The sequence below is a fragment of the Bactrocera oleae genome, chromosome 4 (assembly GCF_042242935.1).
Source record: "Bactrocera oleae isolate idBacOlea1 chromosome 4, idBacOlea1, whole genome shotgun sequence".
Lineage (NCBI taxonomy): Eukaryota > Metazoa > Arthropoda > Insecta > Diptera > Tephritidae > Bactrocera > Bactrocera oleae.
The window spans coordinates 56,982,479-57,001,795 of NC_091538.1; the positions used below are offsets into that span (position 1 = coordinate 56,982,479).

General features: G+C 33.9%; 2 protein-coding genes and 5 non-coding genes across 7 annotated transcripts; 1 reads left to right on the forward strand and 6 right to left on the reverse strand.

Moving 5' to 3' along the window:
• Window positions 1-1,790: 1,790 nt before the first annotated feature.
• On the forward strand, window positions 1,791-1,862 carry TRNAT-UGU (transfer RNA threonine (anticodon UGU)). The gene has a single exon. It is a non-coding gene; the product is annotated as a tRNA-Thr (tRNA).
• An 885-nt stretch (window positions 1,863-2,747) lies between these two features.
• Window positions 2,748-2,819, reverse strand: TRNAT-UGU (transfer RNA threonine (anticodon UGU)). The gene has a single exon. It is a non-coding gene; the product is annotated as a tRNA-Thr (tRNA).
• Window positions 2,820-5,155: 2,336 nt separating this feature from the next.
• LOC106620489 (uncharacterized) lies at window positions 5,156-5,941 on the reverse strand. Its single transcript, XM_014239000.3, has 4 exons — window positions 5,834-5,941; window positions 5,626-5,772; window positions 5,387-5,560; window positions 5,156-5,320 (listed from the first exon to the last, which is right to left on the reverse strand). The coding sequence occupies exons 1-4, from the start codon at window positions 5,900-5,902 to the stop codon at window positions 5,171-5,173; spliced, it is 540 nt and encodes a 179-aa protein (XP_014094475.3). The 5' UTR covers window positions 5,903-5,941; the 3' UTR covers window positions 5,156-5,170.
• Window positions 5,942-6,850: 909 nt separating this feature from the next.
• Window positions 6,851-6,922, reverse strand: TRNAT-UGU (transfer RNA threonine (anticodon UGU)). The gene has a single exon. It is a non-coding gene; the product is annotated as a tRNA-Thr (tRNA).
• Window positions 6,923-7,339: 417 nt separating this feature from the next.
• On the reverse strand, window positions 7,340-7,411 carry TRNAT-CGU (transfer RNA threonine (anticodon CGU)). The gene has a single exon. It is a non-coding gene; the product is annotated as a tRNA-Thr (tRNA).
• Window positions 7,412-9,368: 1,957 nt separating this feature from the next.
• TRNAT-UGU (transfer RNA threonine (anticodon UGU)) lies at window positions 9,369-9,440 on the reverse strand. Its single transcript has one exon. It is a non-coding gene; the product is annotated as a tRNA-Thr (tRNA).
• A 237-nt stretch (window positions 9,441-9,677) lies between these two features.
• On the reverse strand, window positions 9,678-10,757 carry Dnaaf4 (Dynein axonemal assembly factor 4). Its single transcript, XM_014239003.3, has one exon. It carries the CDS (start codon window positions 10,593-10,595, stop codon window positions 9,810-9,812), a length of 786 nt encoding a protein of 261 aa, XP_014094478.3. The 5' UTR covers window positions 10,596-10,757; the 3' UTR covers window positions 9,678-9,809.
• Between the last annotated feature and the right edge of the window lie 8,560 nt (window positions 10,758-19,317).

A 19,317-nucleotide genomic window follows, 5' to 3' on the forward strand; every position in this document is an offset into this window, starting at 1 on the left:
TCAAGATGAAGTTCACTTTTGGTTGAATGAATCCGTTATAAAATTGTCTCATTTGGAGTAATGATAATCCACAAGCCATTGTTGAGACGTCGTTACATCCACAAAAAGACATTGTTTGGTCTGCTCTATTTTTCAAATTTCTTCAAAAATGAAGCCGTTCATAACATAATGTTGCCGTCAATGGGGCTTTTGGTTAGCGTATTATCCCGTGACGTGGCTCTGTTGCGTGGTCTCCAAGACGTTTTATCATCGCTGGGTCCAATATTTGCTAAAGGAGAAAGCACTAATTTCAAATATTTGAACTGCGATAATTCAAGAACTAAACCGTTTTTTTAAGAGTAAGTTGAGCACTAAATCCATAAAATTTGATAACTAATTAAGCTAAATATTGGTAATTATTTTAAATTGTCAGAGTTATATCTAAAACTCAAGTTCTGTACCTCCAAATTATGTATATACATATGTATGTCTATGGAAGCCTGGGATCCGATGAATCAAGCATAACCAAAACATCTGTAAATCTGATCTGAGTATTTTTCAGTATACGATAAAGGTCTCTAGGATTCAGGAATATACCTACATATTTCAGCAAGAAAAGGACTGAAAACCTTTTAAATATATATGTATTTCAAAAATTAATACACATATATAAGTTCAGTCGGATGCACCCAGTCGAATTCAACGAACACTGACCCTTTGGAAAATTTTGTCTAGCACTGTATAACTTTGGTTGTCCCTAAGCGTTATTTTCAAACGAGATGTGCCGACTACTCTAGCCAAGGGACATAATATATTCTTATATATCTTGATGAATTTTGCAAAAGTAGCCTTTTGTATTATAAAAAACATAATAATAAGAGATATCCGCATAATCAGAACATTACCAATAATACAAAAAGAGTGTATTAGCCAAAAATAAAAGTGGAATTATAATTGCGGAAATAAAAATTAGAGGGATTGTCTGATCATCTCAAAAGAACGCAACATTTTATAAATATCAGCGCTCTCTATTGGACAATTTCGGTAAATATGGTGACAATTGCGCCATCTAGCGTAAGCAACTCGCTAGCAGAAACCGAAAGGTTGGATTATTCGAAAAGCAGTTGGGCCGCTGAAGAGTGTTGTGAATATAGTTAAAATTGCCCAAAAGGGCATTTATTATGGCTCAAGAGATTGAATGATAATTTTAAGAATTAAGAATTAATCTTTATAATTGATATGTATGTAAATAATAATTTTTGAAAATTATTAATTAACTGCTTTTAATATAGTATATCTCACATATGCCCGAAAAAGTTTTAATATGGATATTAACATAATCATTATTTGAAACCGAAGATGTTTTATAATTTATTCTTAAAGCTTTGGAAATGTCAAAAATGATGTTTATATTATTATTGTAATATAATATACCGTTTTAATCCAAATACGATTTAAAGAAAATTTTGCCTCCGAAGCACCACTTTTTTATTAGCAGACATCATATTAAGCTCTTAGAACTTTTATGACGTATAACTTATACATGCATACACCTAAATTCATATACCTATGCAATTTGACATTGATATTCACTTTAGGCAAATGAGGCACAGTGACTCATATTGGACATTTAACTGTTTATAACAACAACTAGAAGCTTTCGAAATGTTTAAACTTCTTCCAGCTCTTACGAAATGTCTATTTTAGGCCACAGTAAGATAATTTTTGGCGCCAACACCCATACACGCATACACATACACATGTTCTTCTCCACATATGGCGCTGCTATTTTGGCGCAATCAGCCCCAAGCGCCTCTTTAGCTCAGTGGCAGAGCACTGGTCTTGTAAACCAGGGGTCGTGAGTTCAATCCTCACAGGAGGCAAATATACTAATATTTTTAGGCTAATTATTTTATACATATTGTACATTCGAGAGTGTATATACTTGTATGTAGAAATTATGGGCAATAAAAAGTTAAATGGGGGTCACTTGTACTTAAAGAGAAAATATTTAGAAAAATATAATATAATAACTGGACAAGAGTACTTAATTGTTCTAGGCTAAAAATATAACTCTATACTATGTAAGTTGGACTATTAACTGGCTGCCTTTGACGTTTAACTTACTAAATTCTTCCCAGTTCTAATATTTCGAAGTTGAATTTTAGCAAATATAGTTTTTTATTTTTTGATAAATTAAATATATAGGTACATTAAGAGGCAAATTTTACCCCGACAGCTTTTAATACTAATGCATACTTCGTTTGAAATGTTTTACTCACCTACCACCCGATCCTTTGCCTTCATACATACAATCTACGTATATGTATGTATGTCACAGACACTTTGATTTATGATTATTATTATTGCACGCATTTTAATATTTTTCGCGAATTTCGCAAAACCCCTTTTCTATTGTACTGAGCTCTTAGCAACCCTTCTGTATTATAACAATATTAAGGTGAAAATAATTGTAAGGGGTTGGTTGCAAACATTTAGATTAATTACGCGCGTTTTGACTTTTGAATAATAAATTGAAAATCCCATTAATGAGGCTATTATATTGTAAAGGGTTTAGCATTACTGGGCAGATAAGAATCATAATAAAAAGTCCATGAATAATCGCGAAATGAAATGAATATTGTTAAAATGGCACAATAAGTTAATATTTTGTGCTATATTAAAAACATGTGTACATATGTACATATATTGTGAATCAAATATTTAGATCTAATAAATCTAAAAAGTAGACAATTTACTTATATCAATGCCTCCTGTGAGGATTGAACTCACGACCCCTGGTTTACAAGACCAGTGCTCTGCCACTGAGCTAAAGAGGCTTACTTATTTTCAAAAATTATTTTTCCCAATATTTTTAAATGTTAGCAAATAAAAGTGGAGTTTAGAATATATATTTAGCAAATATACAAAAAGTTAAGAAATTGTTTATCAAAATTCATTAAATGAAAAAACATTGCTATGTTTTGATAACACCAAAAACATATGTACCGTATGGAAGCATAAAGAGAAGTGTTGAAGATAACAGGCGAGAGAAATCATGTAATATTTCCCATAGTCGTTTAGGTGTAAAAAAGTATAACAATTTTCTATGGAATATAAAAAAAATGTATCAAAAGTTTTTTCCTGAATTCGAACAGGAAGTGTACAGATTAGACAACATTAGAAATAATAACACTGGTAAACAAAATGCAACTTTTTGTTATGAATTTTATAAACTGTTTCTTACTAATTTGACGTCGCTGATTTCAAATTTACTCTCTCAGTTTCTTTCTAGCAACTCTAGTTTTAGTGATGCGGTACTTCTTGAAATATCGTTACACAACTTACTTAAATTAATTTGTGGAACAAAAAATTACTAAACTTCATAAATAAACCGATATGTCTACATTAACTTATTTAAATAATCCGAATGGTTTTTTGTTTTTACTGACTATATGTTCATAGAATGTCATTTAAATGCGTCTGATTCTATAAAAAAGACCTATTTAGACTACTTTTGGTAAAACATACCATAACTGGCTGATATACGTCGATCTTAAAATGGTACATTTTCTTCTGGGTCAACAAGGAGGATATCCCAAATAACCCTGTTTCCTGTGCTTATGGGATAGCCAAGGTAAGACAGAATACTGGACTAAAAAAGTTTGGCCTTTGAGAGTGAATTTAGTACCTGGTAGTATGAATGCGATGAATGCCTCTTCCAAGATCCAGAGAGATAAAGTTAGGTCTGATAACACAGTTTGTAAAAGCTCTGAACATGGATGGGAAATGTTTTAAATATATCAGTAAAATATTTCCGAAATTGAGCTGGTATTTTTGACGGTCCTCAAATCAAGGAACTAATGATGGACCAACATTTTACTGATGACAGAAAAGGAGAAATCTGTATGGATTGAATTTATATCGGTTGTGCAAAATTTCTTAGGAAATAAATATTCTCTAGACTATATTCCACATATTGAGCAACTCATGTTGCACTTCTATAGACTAGGATGTAGCATGAGCATCAAGATGGACTTTCCCTTCAGCCATTTAGACAGAGAATTCAAAACAAGTCTGATCTTTCTACTCATGCAAGAAAAGCACAAAAAAAAATTTTTAATGCTAAAGATGTAGTATTTTTGGCTAAAATGTAATTTGTTCATATTTCGAAAACCAGAGCTGCTAGTGAAAAACTAATTACAGATTTGGAATAAACGTGGCCGAATCATACGAAATCGGGTACGAAACTTCATATAGCAAAACTACTGTTTCTCAGTGTTATTTGATAAAAAAAAAAACATTAATGTTAAATTTTCCAGGAGCGAATTTTATTCAAATTTTGTCAAATTATTAAAATTATGATTATTCTACAGTAATATCACAATGATTGTTTTAATTTCATAATGTTATTTTATTTTTTGGGAAATATTGTAATCAACACTTTGTTGCGCCTCCTTTTGCCTTAATCACCACCATAATCCTTGCTGGCATTATACAATAACCTTTTACAGTAATCCGACCTCCATGTCATCATACCACGTCTTCAAAAGGACTAATAAAAAGATATTAAACACTTGGATTCATTCGAGAAAATTATAGTCTGTCACTGTTCCACCGACCATTTTACAAGCACTTTCGCCGCTTTCATACCGCTGTTTCCTCATTCGTTGGCTCGAAATTTTTTTATACTTTTTCTTTTTGCAGAACGTCGGCCTTTGAATACCACCACTCTGTGTCCCTGGCGAACCGTTGATGCATTTACTATCACTCCCGTCGCATCCATCAATATCTAATAAGAATTTAAAGCGATTCAGTAGACCGTCGGATGAGCCTGTCCTGAGTGACTGTCGCCTTTCGGACCGGCACTGTCAGACCCAATATTTCCAGGCAAACAAATCCGAACAACGAACAAATGTTCTTTTTTAGTTAAGATGACTTTAGTTTGAATACCGAAAAGTATTGAAATTGCAACATTTTTTACTTTTAATTTCAAACAAGTTATTCCGATTGCGAACAATTTTATTGATTATACCTGATTACAAAATTAAATAAAACTGGAAATCTCGATAAAATAGAGAAATTTTTCGAATATTTAAATAATAAAGTAAATCAATATTAAATTCAAGCCTCCGAAAGCTTTATTTAGCTATATATTCTTGCAAACAAACCTTGGAAAATTTTAATAATTTTAGTCGTATGACTCAATTACAAAATCTACATCAGCTCGCTTTACACCATCAGTTTCCCAACGGGTTTGTATTTCATAAGATCCAAGGGGCAATGGTATAAAACTGGACAATTTATCATCGATAAAAAATCGATCTAAAATAATATCGTGCTGGAAGAAAATTAATTGAATGTTTAAGTTTTTTAATATAATCGGTCAAATGTTTTCAATACGCACATCATAAGGACAAGAGTGATTTGCATTACTGTGACTTTTAAGACCCAAAAAATTGTAGAAAATATCAGCCAACGGATTGCGACGTTTGTTGCGAAGGAAAGCGCAACCGTCAATGTTATACTCATAAATCGGACGACTGCGATAGTCATTTCGCTTCTTCAGTTGTAAAAATATCTTTTAAGGTTCTCAAATTGATTAATATATTCAAACTAAATATAAAACTACACTTGTCAACACACCTTCACATTATTGATAGGCACTTGCAGCAACTTCACGTAAATCGATAACTCATTGGTGTTTCGTCTTACGGCTTTCAGGCGACACGTTTTGAATTTGGCAAACGATTCGTCCGGCGAATAACATTTTACATTTGTCATTTTAAATTTCTACATATTTAAAAAAGACATATTATAACTCATTACAACATTGTAGGCATTGAAAACTTACACTTTCTGCACACCCAAGTTTAATTGCAACAAGAAACAGCAAGAAACTTGTTTTCGAAAATATCAACATTTTTCGCACATGGAACCGAGTTGAATGAAGGATGCGACTCAAATGAGTTTTAAATTACTTTTATTGGAGTTAAATTCGGTAACATATGTATATATGTATATGTAATTAATATTATCAAATATCAATAAATGTTGATGACGTTGAATTAAATATCATGATAGATCAATTAAAAGGTAGTTAATTACCAAAATATTGCAAATACTAGACAATTGTACTCATAATTGTATATATAAATGTGCCTTTGTTATTAATATGAGAGCGATCCCAGTATATCATATGTACCATACCTTAAAACAAGAAAAAACGATAAACTCGTTTGCGCCGAAGCTATAATACCCTTCACAAATAAAGAAGTTTCCCATACAATATTTTGAATGTTTGGTTTGTCGGGTAGCTATATGTTTTAGACAATAAACCGTGCCAAATTTCGCGAAGATATCTTGACAAACTAAAAGCTTTCCATACAACGACTTGATTTTGATCGATCAGTTTGTATGGCAACTATATATTATACTATAGTGGTCCGATACCGGCGGTTCCGAAAAGAGAGCAGCTTCTTGATGAGTATATTTTATAGGGTCTCCGCTGTTTCTTTCTGGGTGTTACAAACTTCGTTAAAAAATAAATATACCCTGTTTAGGGTATACAAATTTAGGTGACATGGCAACATATTCGTAATGCTTACTTAACTCAGCGACCCGATATTTAACTATTTCAAACGAAGGAGCAAATTGTAGTAAGAGAAGAGTTTAATTCTTATGTAACACCAGTTGTCTTCGATTCGTCAAGTGTTAGAGAGTAGCGAATCGAACAAACTTTACCAGCTGTTCAAACTGACTGGGAAATAACCATATCAAACATACGTGCTCCTAGCTCCTAATCTTTGTAATAATAATATTTCGAAGAAATTTTGAAATTTAAAATAGATCTCTTCAGATACATGCGTTATGCCTCCTGTGAGGATTGAACTCACGACCCCTGGTTTACAAGACCAGTGCTCTGCCACTGAGCTAAAGAGGCGCCTAATTAAATTTAAATCAATAGCCAAATATGATTTGATATCTAATTACAACATTTAATCAATTCAAAAATCATTTGAAGTTCGAAGCTGCTGTATTCAAATACCATGTATGTACAAATAGTTTTCGCGTTAAGTTAACTAAAAAAGATACATATTAATATGTTTATTGAAAGTATTTTGAAGTGAAGAATTTGAATTTGACGATAAATGTTCCAATTTGTAGAGCGTTGCATATAGGACACCGATTGTTACAGATCTTTTTAAACAATGCCAGCTTAGAGATGTGCGCTATTACACTCAAATTTCACTTAACTGCATTGCCTAACTACTTACTACGCTAGCTGATCATATAAAAGATCTTACAAGTTTAATCGTTTTAGAGAAGATCCACTATAAAAAACCTTAACGCAGTGTTTTGCCTCCTGTGAGGTTTGAACTCACGACCCCTGGTTTACGAGACCAGTGCTCTACCACTGAGCTAAAGAGGCTCCTAAAAAGCTCTTATCCACTTCAAAGGTTTCAAGAAATCAACTTCAATTTTGTATATTAAATTTTTTATTAAATTTTTTAGTTATATAGGTCAGTAATTTTAGTGATATCTTGTACTAAATTGTATGTAGACTTATAACTTAGAAGTAAACTACTGCAGTTTATTATTTAATTGAACCCAAGCAGTAATAAAACGGTGCTTAAATACGACAGTTTATAATACTAGTTGCTTATTAGAATTATACTAGTAATCATTATGAAAGGTATGTTAGTTTTAGATAACTTTTAGAAAAAACTTTATAAATATTTGCAAGAATACTAGAGTATAATTGGTATGTATTTTAGGGATAGAGGGAGACCGAATGTTGAATTTGAAGATCTTGTGTAAAATTGAAGAATGATAATGACGAGCTCTTTATTTATATTACATCGAATAAATGTAAATGAAAGGCGCGTCCAGAAAACGGAAATATGTCAAACACTACAACTAAGGAACATTTATGCACTAATGACGTTCGATATATCGCGCAGTGCAGATCGGAAACAGGCACTCTATGTCATTTAGGGTCTACAAACCCTTACCAAAACTTCAATAAGTATGGATACCTAGTACACTGCGGCTTCATTTAGGGAGGTATACATCCACACCGATAACAAAGTTGCCTACAGGCCTTAAGCTCGCTGACAGTGAGCTCAGAGCTAGTCAATGAGTGCATGACAGACTAGCAGTAGCATCAAGCTACTTCCATATTGTTACTATAAAGCCGATAAACATGCAAGAAAGGACAAGCAGGTGTTCCTCTGTCTTCGTGTATTCGGGCGTTTGAGCTATGGGACTCCCGCGAGCTCAGCAAATGTTGGTCAGCAATCAGCACTTATGGGTTTTCGAAAGCCTTCTGGCCTAGAGTGGAGCTTAAAAGGTACATAGAGCTCTTAGCTCTTAGCAAAGTTCACATCCCCGCAGTGATAGGTGTCACGCCGTATGGCTAAGGATTTTAGAGAACGCAACTTTTCAAAGTTGCAGAGAGGTAGATGAGGTGGAAACATCTCGATACTTTCTCCTTCACTGTTCAGCTTTCGCCAGACCAAGGTTGAAGCATCTTAGTTACCATACGAACCCGGCGAATCAGCGCTTTGTCGATATGCGACGGTCTTTTTGATCCATACCTAGGAGGTATGACAATCCCAACGGTCAGGTGGCAACGCTGCAGGCAACTGCAGGACAATTGGTAAGAGTGATCGAGAAAAAAGAAGTTGGCGAGAGTGATCAAGCAAGAAGAAGTTGGCAAGTGTGATTAAGAAGAGAGAAGAAAAAGTGAAGCGTCACGGAGCAGACGTAGAGTTGAATTTTCCTACTGATAAACTTACACAAATAATTTATAATTTTAAGTCTTAAATTTATAAAAAAAAACATTAAAATATAAACTTTTCTATAAATATTACATACATATATATTATTATGGAAATTATAACAGTTTAAACTCATATTTAAGCTCGTACCAGAACTCGAGTAGCACATACAGACATTCGCTTATTCATGGCCATACCTTAGGGCTATTGAACCCAAAATTTCGAATTTACAGCAGAAGAAGTCTGGATATACCATATACGCAAAATTGGTTATGGACTGGAGAATTACTAGATGATAGTATAATTTTCTGATCTACAAATATGTTAGCAGAAAAACTTAAAACAGAACATACATAACTCTCTAACCGAGAAGATGTTAGTCCTCAATTCAAATTTTTCCAATTTTTCTAATGAGTGTCCAATACAAGTGACCGGTGCTTTCGATTAGTTACACATTGAGAATAACACTAGTTAATTACTTTCATTTTTTAAATCCTGTCCCGAACATGACGAATTGACACAGTCTCAACAAAGTTAATGTTTATGAAGAACGGGTTTAAAATACATACGAATAGGTATATACTAATTAAGTAAGGTAGGGGTTGATGCCTCCTGTGAGGATTGAAGTCACGACCCCTGGTTTACAAGACCAGTGCTCTCCCACAGAGCTAAAGAGGCGCACGAATGTATCGTGTTGTATAAAAAACCTGATTTTTTTAATTTTAGTAAAAGCTTTTATAAAAAAATATTTTATTTATCATTTCTAATTGGTGTAAAAGCAGTTCCATGTCATAGTCTTGTATTATATATATATCTCATTGTCATAATTCTAGAAAACTTCTAAAACTTTACTCTATTTCAACAGCTTTTCATTGTAAGCTTCAAATAATATATAGAAAGAAAAGCACTCTAGACTTAAAACAACGTCTCTAGAATTATTTATTAGTTTATTTAAAAATCACATGCCGACAGTCCATAAATTATTTCCTCATACATACATGTATGTATATACTTTTATATTTTTTTTTAGATTTAACGACAGCAAATCTACACTATATCAAATTGTCTTTCGCGTTCAATCTGTTGATTCAAGTCATTCACATTGCACTGTTCTTGACTCTCCTGCAGCTCGTTACTAGTTTGCATGTCGTGTATGGCGAATGGTCGGGGTATGCCCTCCTGTGACTCTCGTTTCGGTGTGCTCCATGTAAATTTGGAAAAGCTTACGTTTATTTTGCCACCACTTCGCATTCTTGCCCAGGGTCGCACCACTGGCGTGCCAATACGCTGTCCCGTTATGTTGGTGTTGTTGATGGTTGCCGACGGTGTTGACATTTGAGGTGTTGCCTGTGATTTCGAGTGTGTTTCCTTACGAACACCTACCATTAACGCTTCACGACGCGCATTCTCCTGAAACTGCTTGACGCGCTCTCTCATTGCCGTTTCGCGTTTTACCTCTTTGTCGATTTCCGTACGCCGCTTTTGCTCAAACCGCTCAACAACTAGCTTATCACGCTCTTTATTACGCTCTACAATTAAATCGGAAATTTCTAAACGTTTTTGCTTCAATTCGTCTTTGGAGAGCTTTTGAAAAACTTCTGGCCAGATGCCTTTCTGCTTTTTAACGAGCACAATACGCGCTTCATTCTTGAAAATGCGACAAAAACTGGTTACCTCGTCGATCTCGTGCACCAGATGGCGTTCGAAAAATATTGGTGGATTATTGAATTTGATATATTGTGGCAATAGGATCACATCCGGTTTGCGCGTTATGAGCCGATTCAATTCGATAATTATTTTGATATCTTCTTCGGTTTGTGTTACTTGCACCATGGCTGTTGGTTTATAGACGACTGTGTACAGACCGCAAAGTTATTTTTCTGTTGTCTCAACAAATGTTGACCTCTGTCTGATCTAGGCGAAATCGAAGTGAATAAAAATTGTATTTTCATTGATTGCTGTCGCTCGATTTGGATTTGTTTTTGACTTCCGTGTTTGTTTTATACATCAAAGTATTGTATCAATATCAATATTTATTTACTTTTTCTTTCAATACCTGTCTACCGCATTCGATAGATTTATCGACCAAACAATACAGTTGATAGCTTTTCGTCCTGCTTGGTCGCTTGAGCAGCGAAATGACGACCACCGTTTTGCATAAAAGTTTATGCAAGTAAACACTTACATACTTATAATAATATCAACAAGGAGGTGGTTCAACAATATATCCGAGAATGTACACCAATATTTAGCATGAGAGCGTTTTGAACGTATTTTAAATCGTAAGTAGTAGTTTATACTACAAAACTTTAATTAACAAGAAAAAAGTTAATTTCGGCTACACCGAAGCGATAATGCCCTTTACATGTTCAAGTTTCCCTTACAAGAACTTGATTTTGATAGGTTAGTTTGTCTGGCAGCTATAAGCTATAGTTGCCCGATCTGAACAATATGTACCGTTACCTTGGACAACAGTTCATGCGAAATTTCATTTAGATATTTTTCCAAATAAAAAAGCTTTTCATATAAGAACTTAATTTTGAGAAAAGGATCGACATCTCAAACACTGTGGGACCACTTCGCATTAGTAGATGGCGATATTGCCTTCAATTGAATATTAATTTTCAGAATGATGTATGTATACTCGTATACTACATATATGGATCACCATATCTTCACTTTTTATGGTTTAGTTGTATTTTTTAGAGACATATATGTATATGTATATGAGCCAAAAATTTTTAAAAGTTATACATCGTCGTCTACTAGGCGTTAGTATTGTTGGTCCTATAATAGTATAAGACTGAATAACTTTCAGTTCTACTTCTGACATTATTTTTTTTTAATATTCACGAAAAATTGTGAATAATCTTAATAATTCAGTTTCGGCTCAGTCTGATTATGCCGTACCCAGTTAAGAAGATATTTTTTTGAAAGTATTCTGACTTTTGTTAGATTTTTTTCAAATAGACCATATTGAAAACAAATCTGTCACAAGAAAACTAAATATAACTACCACTAATTGCGTCAGACTTAATCTAAAAAAAAGAAAATATTTGGATTTCTACATATGTTTTATATATGAGATCTCACTATTACAAAATTGTATAAATAAAATATATATTAATTTATGGAAAGTAATTTTAGTACCACCTCTTAAGCGATGAGTAAATATACAAATAATCGTCGATACATGGAAATCAAATTGCAGTACTGTGCCAAAAGTGTTGTTTGCATAACTATGCTAATCAAGCATTACCATCTTGCACATTACATTTTGCAACCCTTCTTATAATTATGACCCGCTGGAAAATAAAGCTTAACTTGCTATAATTAGGTTAGGTTTGCTGCTGCTGCGGCTAATCCTCTAGTTGTCAATCCCACTTAGACTACTACAGGCAAATTTTTTGAGAAACTAGAAGCCTTATGTATTTGGGTCACAAATCACAAATCTGTTTAGGTATTTTAACACTCCGCTTACCAGTCCATCAGGAACGCTGAAGTTATGAGTTCTAAGTAGTTTTAACACTGATCTCGCACAGGTGGGACAATCAAAAAGGAAGGGTTCAAATAATTCTATCTCGTCTCCTTTTAAATAAATTTTTGTAACAAGCAAGCGCTTAGATTTTTAAGATTACTTGTCTTCAAAAGCTTACTTGGAAAATTTTTATTTAATTTTTTATTAGAATAGTCGTCAAAAATGTTTTTAAACTCTTCTCTTATTTTTCCAATAGGGTATATCTACCTATATTTACTTATTGAAGCAAATAGTAATAAACAATAAAGAGTATATGCAAACAAATATGCTTTATGTGGAAATGGGGTTTATGGAAAATAAATAAGTCATTAGTTGAAATAAAAGAGAGTAAAGGAAATAATTAGCTATGTAGCACGTGTAATTTCTTCCAACAAGCGGTACACTTACACTCGTACGATTCTACTGAATATACACCATTACTCTCTTCCATCAATGCCCTATTTATTTTTGGAAACACGCATCTAATTTTTTAAATATCTAGTATACTGACTGTAAGCACATACATATGTAGACCAAGTGTATATCAATATACTTGAAATAATGGGATATATGAATATATTTTTATATATTTTATTACAACATCCCAAATGTCCTATATACCGGCTAAGTTAGGGTTTCTCTCTAATGTTGGAATGTTCGTTCGTTCGTTAAATTCGTTGTATGTAGTGTATCAAATCCGGTTGACATTGATTGAACACAATCCAAAGAACGATTTTTGAAAATCTAAATAAAATATATTGGGTCTTTAACACGAGAAAGGCTCGCAGAATTTTTGGAAGTCACTCAAGCAGTCAATTCAAAACGTTTAAACGCAGAGAAACGATACCGACAACAACGTATCAAATTGAAGCGAGCGATTGCCGAAAGTTTCAATTGCAGTTCTTTTGGGATGGAATTCACAATTTACCAGAAAGGTGGGAAAATTTTATAGATTTAGAGAAGCAATACTTTGAATAATACAATATACTTTGAAATGTACGAGTTTTTCTTAAGTAAACGTTCAAATTTAATAAACAAAACCACACGTATATAGTTAAAGGGCCTTTTTGATCCTCTAAACTTATTTTTAGGATTTTATGATCTCTTACTAGTTAAAAAATTAAGTTTAATCAACTCGTATTAGTACAGGCAACTCACTCACTATCGATTTCATCGAGTGGTTAAAGACAAATCTATGGCAACTGTACTGCCAATTAGCTTGCCAGAAAGTTTGTATTAAAAGTACCTCAGTACTTTTTTTGACAGTCTCACTTTGATGAGCACGTTTACTCTCATTCTTTTAGACAAATAAATAGAAATCCAAATTAATAAAAAAATGTATATATTCAAAATGGTTTTTCGATATATGAAGGTTTATTACGTTGTCAAAAGAAGGTCAAAACTGTAAATATCCAAATATAACCAACAAACTGGGGATCAGCTACCAAGATCTAACCTAATTTAATCTACCAAGCCACAACACCTATGTTATTAGATATGATAAGGATATTCAAGTTTTTTAAGACTCAATTCTTATTCATTCAAAGTTTTAGGGGATTTAAAACTAAAGTCAAAGAGGCATCTTTTAGGGTTCCGTATTTTCGTACCATAATAATGTCTCACCAATTTTATAAGAATATGTTTATGCATATGCATAAAACAACAACACTACTAAACAAAATTTCAAATTTGTAATGAGCAGCACAGAACAAAGTGTGTAGTTGACTCAGATGTGTCTTATTTTCAAAAAAAAAGTAAAATCAAATACATCAAGGTATTCATGATCATTAATTGAATTATTACAACGGCGAAAAACCGGTTCTTTGACTTAACGTATAACCCAAATTTAACAAATGTTTTAGTTTTGATATCGCAACTTTTCTTTGCAACAACTGGCAACTGAACCCTTAAACCAGTCACATAAATCAAAAATATATCCACAGCTCGAGTAAGACACGTGTCCTGCTTCAGCCGTACAAATGATTGTCAGCCATTTGTGTTACAAAAGTTGCACATGCGAACACGACATATGGAAAAGTAAGTGAATAAGCGTGTAAAATAAGCAGCCAGAACATTTGTCATAAATTTATTGCGTCCAACAAGCAGATGTATATATGTAGGTATATATGTACAGTTGTGGATGTATCATGTAAAACTATGTAGTGGAAATGTTGACACTTTGCGCTTGTAAAACGTCACGCATGCGCACAAATACCCGTCTCACCCATAGACAGCGGCAAATAGCTAACGGGCTATCTATCTATCTGTCTGTCTGTGATGGTCATGGTCGCGGTGATGATCATGTCAGCCGTCAATCAAAGTCGTGCAGACAGACGGGGTAATAGTTGTAAAGAGTGTGTTTGTGTGTGGAATCAAACACATGTGTAGTAACTACAATAACAATAATAACAGAGTAACGCAGCGCCAGCTTATAATAGACGAAATTTGAATGAAAAGCAGAAGGCAAGTGAACGGCAACGTGTTAAATTCGCATGCCGGCCAATGACAAGCGACAACAACAGCAATAACAGCGACAAAATTAATGGCACAGCTGTTCGGCGGTTTAGATATATCACATATTTGTCTATACTCGTATACATTTTCCTAGATTTTTTTCTATTTGCCGAGCCATGTCCAGCCGTAGAGGGCCATCACATCGCTACTCATTGATTTTTTCTCTTTAGCATTAATTTTTTTTTTTGTATTTGTAGTGTCTGATCGCCTAATCGGTCACTCGTGACCACACTTTTAGTGGTTGCTCGATTTAGCGCCTATTTTGCTGCTAAATTTTCGATCTGCACAAATAATAATCATCGACGCTTTTCCGCTGTATTTCTGATTTTATTCAATATATTTGGATGCAAAAAGAAATCGCTTAGGGCCACAGCCCAAAAACAATTGTCGACCGTCATTATTATCATCTTTACATTTGGTGCAACCTTTCCACCTTTGGCTGTAACACACACACACGCACACATGCTGCTGTAGTGGGACACGTGATAACTGCCCTTGCACTGAAAGGCGAGATCTACACCACTACTGTATAAGTGTTGCAACATTTGCCACATGCTGCGTTGCATTTATCGAGGCGTTCACTGTTTGACTGCAGCATTCCAACCCCCATGCAATGCAGCATAAGTCCCCTCGCTGATTGCAGACCCATTGTTCTTTTGTTGGAGATGTACATGCACAGATCAAGCAACATTTGAGTAATTGTCCTGACAATATCGAGATTGAATTATAGTTACATTTGTATGACAGTTACATGTGCGTATTGTGACGAGTTAAATTTTTTATTGCTTGATATGTCATAAAAAAGAGATAACAAGCGCATGCTGTCTATAAATATTGAGTGAGTAGACAAAAATTGAGTAATTTTTAATAAGCAGTAGACATGTGTAACATCCTGATTATTTGCGTGATTTCCTGCCTTTGTTTAAAATACAATGAGGCTATATGAAGTTACAAATATAGACACAGGCATAATGTAGATAAATAGATACTTCATGTAATCTGAAATGGTAGCTGTGATCGCTGGTTAAAAAAAATCAGAGAAATTTTTTCTAGCGAAAATTGTGTTTGCCCTCGAGATTACGCAAATCCAATAAAACTGATTTATTACAGCAGTTATTTAAATATTTGGGGAAAGGGATTTAGTGATGGTCGGTGATGTTTAATTATAGAATACTGACTATAGTAATATTTAGGGTTTGGTTAATTTAAATTGACTAGAGTAAGATTACTAATGAAACATTTTTATCATAAATAAAACGCATTTAAACATGAAGAAGCGGAACTCTTCCAAATTTTAAGCATTTATCTGTAACATAATCTAATACAAATAGAAAAACTACCGTTTGTTAGACTCGCATCCACAGTCATACTATTCCTCCGATTCCGATTTACATTTTTCAAACTATTAACTTGATATAATTTCGAACAGAAGGCGTCAGTTTATTTAGAGTCGTTATGAGTCAAATTCGATATATATTAAGCAAAAGAGAGGGAACTATATCAAATCGCCGCTAGCTGACGCCAAAGTCGTATTATTACAAAACAAATATACCATATAATTAAATTTGACCCGGACTGACAACACAATTTTTATATTTTCACCTTCAAAATAGGCCACCGATCTCAATACAAGTATGGTAACGCTTACTCCAAGTTTTCATAAACTTGTTCTAAGCCTGGGCTGGGATGGCCTTCAGCGGTTTTTTTTGGTTTCGGCTTATTTTCAGAGTGCCATTCGCTTAATTGTTGGACAGCTTTTTTTTCAATGGCAAAAATTGCCAGACAAACTTTTCGACTCAAATTTATGCTCAACGAGTAACTTTTTTAAGACAGAAAACAAGGCGCACGTATTCTACTCTGGAGAATACAGTTCGTAGCCTTATTCGAGAGTACATTTTTCTTTGCTTCGACAAATGCTGGCCTCTTTTCTACAGTTACATAAATCGTTCCAATAATTCGGCATAGTAGAACTCTGTGATCATTTCGCCCTTCTCTAGGTAATCGACGCAGTTCACAACTTTTAAATCCCGGAAAACGGAGGTCATCCCCTTTGCGGAAAATAAAACAGCCTTCGCCTTCTTCGGAGCAGGTTTGCCGAGTGAAGTCCACTGTTTCGACTGTTACTTGGTTTCTGAGGTGTGTACTACATATCTATGGTTTGATAACGCTGAAACTGAAGTGTGACGTGACTTCACGTTTTCACCGTGCCGACAGCTTTCTCAAACTCAATATTGCGAGTCCGATCCAGCGCAAATTGTAACAGTAGTCATCTATGACAATGAACGACACGAATTTTTTTTTTGCAATGGTGCCGTCAATGGGGGAGAAGCTAAGTACTTGCTGGACCGCTATGGATTAAAATACCTAGGCCTAGTTTATGAGATCTTCTAATTATATTAGTATCTATAGTATATGTATGTATGTTAAATAAAGTTTTCTCATCTTCTGAGCTGCATACAAATTCTTCGTCCAACTGCAGGTTAGACAACTCAAAATATGGGAACGCATTGTAGTAAATAGTTTCAGAAATGGCTGCGCATTGTTGAGAATATTAATTGTTTAGTATTTGAATCAAATTTTTTTTTAAATTCTCATTTAATTTTATTTTCCAATTTTTAATTCCTCACTTGCAAGAGCAAACATTACGCCACTTAAAGGATTTAAATTAAAATAAATTCAATTGTATTTGTAATCTATTACATAGACAAAATTTTATGGGTGTCTCCAAATGTCTACACGGCTGTCTATTGCTCACCAAAGTCATTATGAATGCAAATCGTGTCACCGGTATTGCTTGTAATGTGCGATTTGGACAGAACGGACTGTTTGAGTGTTTGACAACAACATTAAGAACCTTGTAAACCAGAGGAGCCAAGTTGTGCGCAAACAAATGCCGACGAATAAATGTAGACAATAAATTATCCGAATTACTTGTAAATCGTTTTCGTTTTGTGGAAAAAATAACTGTATTTATTTTTAATTTATAGTGTAGTATTCTAATGAATTTTAATGCGAGCAAACTTTGAATAAAATATGTTAAACATCAAATATACGCAGCAAAGCATTGAAGAATTGCTGTACAGACATAAATGAACCGATTTCATACATTTTAGATAGTGAATTAAAATGAGCTAAAGGAAACAACGATATACAGTATAGAGTCTACCGAAGGGTCGAAGGTGTTAGAATTGTGGATTCATAGGAGGGTAAGGACTGATTTCAACTATTATTGATGACAGAGATCTTTTGACAAATGACAGTCAAAATGGCCTTATGTTGAAAATGAGCGTGATTGTAGTCATCACTAACTGCTGGAGTCATCTATTGGCAAACAGCGGGAACTTAGTTGCGTACCTGATAGTAATGCTAATGACCTCAATTTATATGAAACATCTACCTTGGTTGTCTGTAAATTTGTTTTTGTTTTTAAAACTCACAAAATCTATGAGATGAAAGGAGGTGAAAACTGAAGAAGCTGAATTTAGTGTAGGATTGTGGTTATTATTATCAATAAAACCTTCGCACTAAATTACTATGCAATGAAGTTTATAACATCTTACGAATTAGCTGCAGCATCTAATTAATTTATAATTTACGAAGAGTGTGACCAAAAATAGTTAAAAGAGTCTAGCCGGCAAACTGCAGAGAGAAAAAGATAAGTTAAAAACAAAAACCCAATCAATCACTTTTTTAGGTCATTGAATAAAATGTAAATAAAATCTCAACAATTTTCGCACATTTTTTTCAACGCCGATACGCACATGTTGCTGGCAGTTGTTCAGCTTTCTTCCAATCGCTAACATATATACATATTTATACATTATATATGTTTTTATGCCGCAAAAATCTTGAATTTGTGACCCACTTCTATTAATCGCTCAAGTGTTATTTTTGTTTTTGGTAGATAACTCAAAATATAAGACATGATTTTTAATTGTCAATGCACACAATTAGTGGGTGGGCAAGTATAAATTGGTATGTGATTACTTGTCTTATTCGACGGTGTATTGGCTGTCTCGCATGCCTAGGCAAATGGGTGTCGTCAGTTCCACCCCAGCAAATATGCTCAATGTACGAATAAATAAATAATAATTTAATCAAAAAAGTAATTGCCTCGACTCTAGAGTTTCATGGCTTGATGAACTAGCAATCACTTGATATATTATGTGAATGTTTGTTTGTAAATGCGCACAATCTTATGCTAATGGAAGCCATTGCAATGGAACTCAGTTAATGTATGTAGAGTCTCACCTCAGTATTTCTATTAATCCAATATGATTTTTGAATAATTTTCAAATATTATTTGTATACCTTTAGCAGGGTATAGTAAGTTTGCCAAGATGTTTACAACAACCAAAGGTAAAAGTCGGAGAGCCTATGAAGTATATAGGTATTATGCGACGCGTTACACTAGTACTATGGACAATAACGCCATCTCTTAGATAAAAACCGAACGAACTTTTTACTTGACCTAACATATAAATGATCAGCGTGATGAGCTAAGTCGATTTGACCATGACCATC

Bases quoted from the DNA above. Each gene is read 5' to 3' on its own strand.
- Dnaaf4 (XM_014239003.3), bottom strand. From the start codon at position 10,595: ATGGTGCAAGTAACACAAACCGAAGAAGATATCAAAATAATTATCGAA.
- LOC106620489 (XM_014239000.3), bottom strand. From the start codon at position 5,902: ATGTTGATATTTTCGAAAACAAGTTTCTTGCTGTTTCTTGTTGCAATT. The intron at 5,773-5,833 runs GTAAGTTTTCAA...TTAAATATGTAG, and splicing joins AACTTGGGTGTGCAGAAAGT to AAATTTAAAATGACAAATGT. The intron at 5,321-5,386 runs GTGCGTATTGAA...ATTTTCTTCCAG, and splicing joins ATCACTCTTGTCCTTATGAT to CACGATATTATTTTAGATCG.